This window comes from Bison bison, unplaced genomic scaffold (genome assembly GCF_000754665.1).
Source record: "Bison bison bison isolate TAMUID 2011002044 unplaced genomic scaffold, Bison_UMD1.0 scf7180017864371, whole genome shotgun sequence".
Lineage (NCBI taxonomy): Eukaryota > Metazoa > Chordata > Mammalia > Artiodactyla > Bovidae > Bison > Bison bison.
Window position 1 is genome coordinate 13,228,093 of NW_011494943.1, and position 8,095 is coordinate 13,236,187.

An 8,095-nucleotide genomic window follows, 5' to 3' on the forward strand; every position below is an offset into this window, starting at 1 on the left:
GGATCCTCCACTAACCTGCGCTCCAAGTTGCCCACCAGTACCCCATGGCACCCTGTGGCACCCCAGCACCCCCATGGTCTACCACGACACTCCATGGCCTCCCAGCACCTCACAGTATTCCCATGATATTCCCAGTACCCCAGCAGGCCCCACGGTATCTCCATGGTGCTCCCAGCACCCCCAGTACCCCGCCCCCCTACCATGTCCTGTGCTTCCTCACCTCTCAGGGCAGGCGCTTGCTGCAGACATCAGCATCCTGTCCACCCCAAGCTCCCTGTGCAACCTCGTCTTTGTAGCTCCTTTCTATCCGAAGGGGGCCACCTGCATCCCGCTCTCTGCGGGGCTGATGCCTTGCTCTCCAGTCAGTTTTCGTCATCCGGAGGTCCTGGGCACTTGTGATTCCTGGCTTCAGCCGGGCTGCAGAGCCACTGTTGGCTTCGGAGCTCACAGCCATGTTCTGGACGCAGGCCCGGCAGATGTTTGAGGGGGAGATGGCGAGCCTGGAGGCTCTTCGGAGCACTGGCCTGGTGCGGGTGCCTCGGCCCATCAAGGTGATTGACCTGCCTGGAGGCGGGGCTGCCTTTGTGATGGAGCATCTGAAGATGAGGGGCCTGAGGAGGTGAGAGAGAGAGAGTGTGCGTGTGTGTAGTGTGTGTGTGCGTATTTGAGAGAGAGAGACAGAGGGAGGGGACAGAGGGACAGAGAGAGGGAGACAGGAGAGGCGGAGGGAACAGCCTCTTGCTGAGCTGCCCACATCACTCAGTGCAGGAGCAGAGGCAGGGCTGAGAGCCACACCTGCCTCCCTGATGGAGACAGGAGCTCTTGCTTTCCACGCAGGGCCAGTCTGAGGCCAGTTTGGCTTCACAAAGCTGCACCAAATAAGCACGTTGAACCATCTGTTACTCTGTGTTTAGTGAACACCAGTGCCTGTTCAGTATGGGCAGTGAGGTCTGATCTAGTAATTATCTGAAATCTAATTATTAAAGTTATGCCATGCTAAGTCGCTTCAGTCATGTCTGACTCTGTGCGACCCTATGGACTATATAGCCTGCCAAGCTCCTCTGTCCATGGGATTCTCCAGGCAATACTGGAGTGGGTTGCCATGCCCTCCTCCAGGGGATCTTCCCCACCCAGGGATGGAACCTGAGTCTCTTAATGTCTCCTGCACTGGCAGGCGGGTTCTTTACCACTAGCGCCACCTGGGGAGCTCCAAAGTTATGTATGTTTATTGTTTAGAAAATGGTGGAAGAGGCAAACTCGTGAAAAGAAGACTAAAGGCACATGACATCCCAGCGGCAGGGAGCAGTCACAGCTATGATGTGTGACTGTCGTTTTCTTTTTTGTGATTTACATTTGTTTTTACAAAAATTGGAGCTTTTTTTTTTCCTTAACTTTTTTAGTATTTGATCCTTAATTCCTGGTATTCCCTTCTTGGGTGATTTTACACTATTTTGATCTTTTGGAGAAGATCATTGCCTGCTGCAGTTCATTTTTCACTTTTTAAAGAACAGAGAGTTGTTTTTAAGGTATTTAAAACATTTCTCAAAAGGGAACATGTTCCCTGGTTGTTGTTTCTTATTTCAGTTGGCTACATTTTCTTCTATCCTCAGTCAGGCATCAAAACTTGGAGACCAGATGGCAGATTTGCACCTTTACAACCAGAAGCTCGGGGAGAAGCTGAGGGAGGAGGAGAACAGAGTGGGTATGTTCAGAATGCTGTTGTGAACCCTTGACCTGGGTATGTCTACCCTGGGTAGGTGCTTGGGGGGACATTTTAGTAATGGGTTGGGTTTCATGCCACCTGCTCAGACTGCAGAGTGAAAAATGAGATTGTTAAAAAAGAGTTTTGATGATAAGTTAGTAGAGTTGGCTCATGACTTCTTTATACGCAGTCCTGTTGTCCAATGTGCTAGAGACAGGCATGTTCTGGCTGGTCTTGTGTGGACCAATTGCTACCACGTCATCCCATGGTGACCTTGGACACCATGGGTCACCATGGGCCACACACTTGGGTGACCATGATATCATATCCCTGGAAACTGGGCAGGCTTGGGTCCCAAGGCTGGATTGTTGTGGGGCTCAGGGATCTGGGATGATGTGGCAGGCTGTGTGCCCCCACGATGTTCTTGGAGTACATCCTCAGCCACCCATATCCTAGCAGTGTGGTCCTGATGCTCGGCTGAGGTCTGACATTAAGAGAAAGATGAGCAGCTCTTTCTGTTAACAGGCCAGAGGGCTGAGGGTGCTGGGCCCCGGTATGTGGCCAAGTTCGGCTTCCACACAGTGACCTGCTGCGGCTTCATCCCGCAGGTGAGTGCCTGGCAAGGGCGTGCCTACTTAGCTCCTGGCGCTCCAGTGCTGCTCATTCCACCCCTTGTGTATAACAGAGTTCCAGTCCCCTGGGCACCAGGAAGTCTGACTACCTGATTCCTGAAAGCAGTGTGTGAGCTGGAAGAGTTGATGTTGAGGTTCATTGCACTGAGCTCAGAGGAGGCAAGGAGCTGTGGGGCAGGTGGAAGAGCATTCCAAGTAGGGGAAACAGCAGGTGCAAAGGCCATGTCACAGGAGGGCATGTGGTAAGAACAGTGTAAACAGAGGGCTGTTCTCCCAGGCAGAGTCACTAGGAGCAAAATCCTTATGAAGCTGGAGGCAGATTTTGGGGTCTGAGTCAAGGGCCAGCCCTCAGATCTGGGGTACCTAGAACTGTACCCCATGGTTTACCAGGATTACTAAGACCCTATGAATCTCTGCTGAGGCCAGCTCCCCTGGGGGTTACATGGAGCTAGTGACCAGCACAATAGTGGTTCCAGGCCAGTGTGTCCAAATGTGGCTTGTCTTGCTTCAGATGTCGAGTTTAAGAATGCAAGTCTACAAAGGCTCGGTTGACCTCATACATTGATCTTTCAAGAACTGAGGAATGAACTTGTACATAGAACCCCAATGTGTGAAGCTGGTGAGGATGGAGCTGGCCTGTTAGGGACACAGGCAGCCTCTGAGCACCCCCATTGGAGTCTAGGATCAATGAACCAACTTGGTTTAGCTTTAGCCTGGCTAGGAAGGGGTGGGAGACCTGGGAGGACCCCTGGTCCACCTCCTTGTGCTGTGACAAGATGGTACAGAACATGGCGTCCAATGGACACAGCCTGGATGGTCCAGCCTGAAGTTTCAGGAAGCTTCCTGCTCCTTGGGACAACCGAGTGGGCCCTAAGGGGCTTCAGCCATCGATGGGGCAACCCTGAATGATGGTACCCTGAGCTGAGCCCCCTTGGGACCACTGGCTTGGTCAGAGTACTGACACGGTTTGTTTGCTGCCATGTCCAACTCAGCTCCCTAGTTTCCATAGCAACCTCAGGAGGCAGGTTTTCACTGACTCATTTTATAGATGGGGAAAACGATGTGTGCAAAGAAGCCAGGCGGGGTCTAGTTGTGCAGCTGGTAAGCAGAGGGGCCCGAGTGTGGCCCTGTCTGACTTCAGAGCACAGACCCTGACCACCACACATGCTGGTCCTCTGTCCAGGTGAAGCCTGGGTCCTCCCACCAGCCATGAACCCAGGTAGCCCTGCCTTTGGTAGCTCAGGGGAAGTTCATGTCTTTCTGTGGGTGAGGGGATCATGGCCCCTCTTTCTAGGTGGAGGGCTAGCCATGCCGGTGTCCAGCTCCAAACACAGTCTGTGTCTTTTATGACCTGGTCATCTAGGAGGAAGACCAAAGCTGGGACACCATGGGCCTAGGCAGGAGATGGGGCAGGAGGGCATGCCATCCCATATGCCTTAGGCCATTTGGGGAGGGGAACTCCCGTTTTCTCTTGAGGTACACCTAGCACCAAGGGGATGAACCCAGGGGTTCAGCAACCACAGCCCTCAGCACAGGATGCTGACCGGGGGTGCATGTTGTCTGGAAAGTTCTTCCCTTAAGGAATTTCATTAAGTAACCCTTTGTATAAAATAAGCTTTGCATCTTAAAAAAAACCCGACTCTATTAAGGTATATAGTTGACATAAAATAAACTGCGCTTATTTAAAGTGTACAGATTGGTAAGTTTTGACACCTGTACACACCTGTGAACCACTAACCACAGTCAGGTCAGTGTGTCAAAAAGTTCACCCCAAAAGTGTCCTCCTGCCCTTTTTTAATGTCTTCCTCCTGCCCTTCCCTGCCCCGGCAGCCACCAATCTGTTTTCTGTCACCATAGACAGGTTTGCATTTTGCGTAATTTAATGTAAATGAAATCATATGGTGTGTGCTCCTTTTCGTCTGGCTTCTTTTACTCAGCAGTCATTTCAGTATTCATCCATGTTGTTACACATGTCAAAAATCCATTCCTTGTACAATAAACTACAATCTGTTTATCCGTTCACTGGTTGATGGATATCTGAGTTGTTTCCAAGTTTTGCTTTTACAAATAAAGCTGCTATGCACTTTTTGCTTCCGTTTATTTTGGGTTAATACCTAGGAGCCAATGACTAGGTCATATGTAGGTTCATATTTTGCTTTTTAAAAACATTTATCTCTTATTTTGAGCTGTGCTGGGTCTTCATTGCTGTAGGCGCTACTCTAGTTGCAGTGTGCTGGCCCACGGGCTTAGTTGTTCTGCAGCATGTGGGATCTTCCTGGATCAGGGATCAAACCCACGTCTCCTGCACTGGCCGGCGGATTTATTTTTTAACCACTGAGCCACCAGAGAAGCCCGATATTTAACTTTTTAAGAAACTGTCGAAATATATTCCAAAGTGGTTATATCATTTTGCATTCGCACCACTAGTGTAGAAAGTTCCAGGCCCTCTGCACCCTCACACAGTTTGTATTTTCCTTTTTCTATAATTGTAGCCATCCTAGTGAATGTGAAGTGCTATCTCAGTGAAGTTCTATTTTCTCTAATGACTAAGGATGTGGAGCATCTATTCAGGTGCTGATTTGCTATATATTAGGGACATAAATATTTAGGCTTATTATATCTTCCTCATTAGTTGACTCTCTTTCCATTGTGAAATGACTTTATAGTCGGTGTCTTTGCTCTGAAATCTACTTTGATATTAATATAGCCACTCCAGCTTTCTTTTAGCACAATTTATCTTTTCTATCCTTTTAACCTGTTTCCGTTTTTATGTATAAAGTGTGTATCTTATTCACAGCTTATAATTGGGTCTTGCTTTATTTTTTCAACCTGTTGATCTGTCATTTAACTGGGGTCTACAGACCATTCATGTTTAACATACTTATTGATATGGTTGAGTTTGGATCTGTCGTCTTGTCATTCTTTTTTTTTCAATTTGTCTTATCTGTTCTTTGTTCCCCCTTTACTCTTTATGCTCTTCTGAATTAACTAAGTATTTTTTAATGCTTTCATCTTGGCTCCCTTGTTGGCCAATGATAACATGTGTTGTGCTCTTTTAGCATTTGCTCTAGGGTTTAGGCCGTTTCCGTGCATAACTCTGTCCTATGACCACCAGCTGCAGCACCAGCCCCTCCCTTTCCCTTGTCACTCAGGTGAACGAGTGGCAGGATGACTGGCCAACCTTCTTCACCCGGCACCGGCTCCAAGCACAGCTGGACCTCATTGAGAAGGATTATGCTGACCGAGAGGCACGGGAACTCTGGTCACAGCTACAGGTGGGCACAGCAATTATCCTCTGGGAGAAGGGCTGTCCTCTTACGAGCCTTACCAACACATTTGTGTGGCCCCTCTGCTAGAACAGAGCCAGAGAGGGGACCACTGAGCCTGGAGCAGGGCTGGGCAAATCATGGACACATAAGTGTCCTGACTATTGGTTCGATGGGGAAACTGAGAAGGGGGTGGCCCCTGAGAGCACCTCTCACTTCCTGGGTCATCAGATATTAACCTCAAACTTTGCTCGTGTGAAATGTAGGTGTTTGACTTGTGATTGGTGTCATTTACTGCTACTTTCTTGCCCACTCTTATGCTGTTCTTTCCACCAAGGCACAAATGACTTACCTTTTAGAGCAGGTGTGAACAGCAGGTGCCCCAGAGTGACTGGCTTCAAAACAGAACTCTCAAGATGTTAAAAACAGAACTCGAAAATCAGTCCCTCATGAGCACGCATAAAAGAAATTTTATTGAACTCCTTACTGAAATAATCAGGCTACAAAAGAGGTACAGATATATATGTGCTATGAAATAAAAGAACAGCAGAGAAAGTTTGCTAAGTTACATACAAAAAACTTCACTCAGATTCATATTCTACACAACGGTAAAACTATAATCTCCGAGGTTCTCTACTGTATGACAATCACTAATGTTGTAGAGCTTTTAGACCTAAATTAGCAGTAAATACCAAGACAAAATTACATTCCCCTGGAGTCAGAGGATATTTATCTGTGGGCTTAGTAGGCAGTGGTAGTTGGACCCTGAGTAAACACAAGGTCCTCTTTACCTTATTTCCAAGTATTGGATGAGGAGACTGTGGCTCCCAGGCCTGTGATAACTCTATGTACCATAATTATTTTCTTAGGTGAAGATTCCGGATTTGTTTTGTGGCCTGGAGATTGTCCCTGCCCTTCTTCACGGGGATCTATGGTCGGGAAATGTGGCAGAGGATGACAGCGGGCCCATTATTTATGACCCAGCCTCCTTCTACGGCCATTCTGAGTTTGAACTGGCGATTGCCTTGATGTTCGGGGGGTTTCCCAGGCCCTTCTTCACTGCCTACCACCAGAAGGTCCCCAAGGCTCCAGGATTCGACAGGCGGCTGCTGCTCTATCAGCTTTTTAACTACCTGAATCACTGGAACCACTTCGGTAGGCAGTACAGGAGCCCATCCCTGGGCACCATGAGGAAGCTTCTCAAATAGCAGCCCGCCTGTGTCCCCTGCCCAGCTGCTTGCCAAGGGACCAGGGCAGCCGCACCAAGGCAGTTTCAGGAACAAATAAAGCCCGTGGGGGTGTCAGGGACGGAACTGTGTGTGTCTTAGTTTCACCTGCGTCTCTGTCCTCCACGCAGCTGGGTTAGTTTACTGGGGGCCCAGACCACCCGCAAGTTCTCTGCCAGGCTCATCACCTAGTCCAATCTAGGGGGAACATGGAGTTTGGAAACTTTCATGACAATTGTACAGAAATTCACACAGATCTGGGGTTTGGTTAGGCAGAAGTTGGTGTCACAGTCCCCGCCGTGGACTCAGGGCTCCTGTTTCTGGCTTAGGTAGAATTGGGGACCATGAAATGGGCCCAACTCTTGAGCAGTGGCTCTGGGGCTGTGTTCAAGTCCACCCTTACTGAGGTGGGCGGGTGGGAGAAAGCCCCCTTACCCCTCAAGTACTGGAGCCACTGCCCCTCTCCCGTGCTCCATTTTGCAGTTGGTAGTTTTGCTCGACAAGAGGGGGGCGGGCGGGAGTCTTGGGTAGCGGGTGTGCCCTGGTAGGTGCACGGGGTGTCCAGGGTGAGCGGGGTGTCACCGTGGAGGGGCGGGGCTGCCGGGCCCCGCGGCCACCCAAGTGTGGGTCTCTGAAGACCAAGCCGTCCACATCACCAATTATTTCGGGGCGTTACGAGCGCCCAGTCAACCCTTCTTATCTCCCACTGCAGCCTGCGCACCTGTGGGCTGCTTTGTCTGGTAGAAAGATTCCCGACACCTGTCTGCGGTCACGGGGAAACTCAGCGCGCGTGCGCGGGGAAGGAGGCGCGGCCGGGCTGGAGTCTTGTGCTCCGCCTCCGCCCCGCCCCTGTCCCCTGGGCCCTGCCCCACCCGGGCTCGGCACGGCCTCCGCTCGCACTCTTTTGGTGGCCGGCGCGTTCCGTAGCGGGGGCTGGCGTGCAAGGTCGGAGTTCGTGGGGGCGGGGCTGGTGTTATTGCCGCCTTCTCAGCTTCAGGCTTCTTGAGCATCCCGTGCCCAGCGTCCCACCACCCTAGTCCCACGGCCCTTACCTCGCGCGCGGGCGTAGTCCGGCTGCGGAAGATGGCCCTGAGCGAGGAGCCGGCCGCGGGCGCCGCTGAGGACCCTGCGGAGGACCCGGTGGAGGATGCGGGGGAGGACGCGGCTCTGGCCTGCGGGGCCGCCCTCGAGTCATTCGGCGAGAGCGCGGAGACGCGGGAGCTGCTCGGCCACCTGCCGGCGGGGGTCGCCGACCGCCCCGCCCCGGGG

At 51.2% G+C, this 8,095-nt stretch overlaps 2 protein-coding genes across 2 annotated transcripts in view; both read left to right on the plus strand.

Moving 5' to 3' along the window:
- The window catches only part of FN3K (fructosamine 3 kinase), a 9,087-nt gene extending 2,174 nt beyond the window's left edge, over positions 1-6,913 (plus strand). The window contains exons 2-6 of the mRNA XM_010856552.1: positions 351-619; positions 1,611-1,702; positions 2,228-2,310; positions 5,487-5,609; positions 6,470-6,913. Coding sequence (XP_010854854.1) covers positions 351-619; positions 1,611-1,702; positions 2,228-2,310; positions 5,487-5,609; positions 6,470-6,808 — 906 coding nt within the window. The 3' untranslated portion in view covers positions 6,809-6,913. The remainder of the gene's footprint in view (positions 1-350; positions 620-1,610; positions 1,703-2,227; positions 2,311-5,486; positions 5,610-6,469) is intronic.
- An 884-nt stretch (positions 6,914-7,797) lies between these two features.
- The window catches only part of TBCD (tubulin folding cofactor D), a 146,953-nt gene continuing 146,655 nt past the window's right edge, over positions 7,798-8,095 (plus strand). Inside the window, exon 1 of the mRNA XM_010856553.1 lies at positions 7,798-8,086. Coding sequence (XP_010854855.1) covers positions 7,910-8,086 — 177 coding nt within the window. The 5' untranslated portion in view covers positions 7,798-7,909. The remainder of the gene's footprint in view (positions 8,087-8,095) is intronic.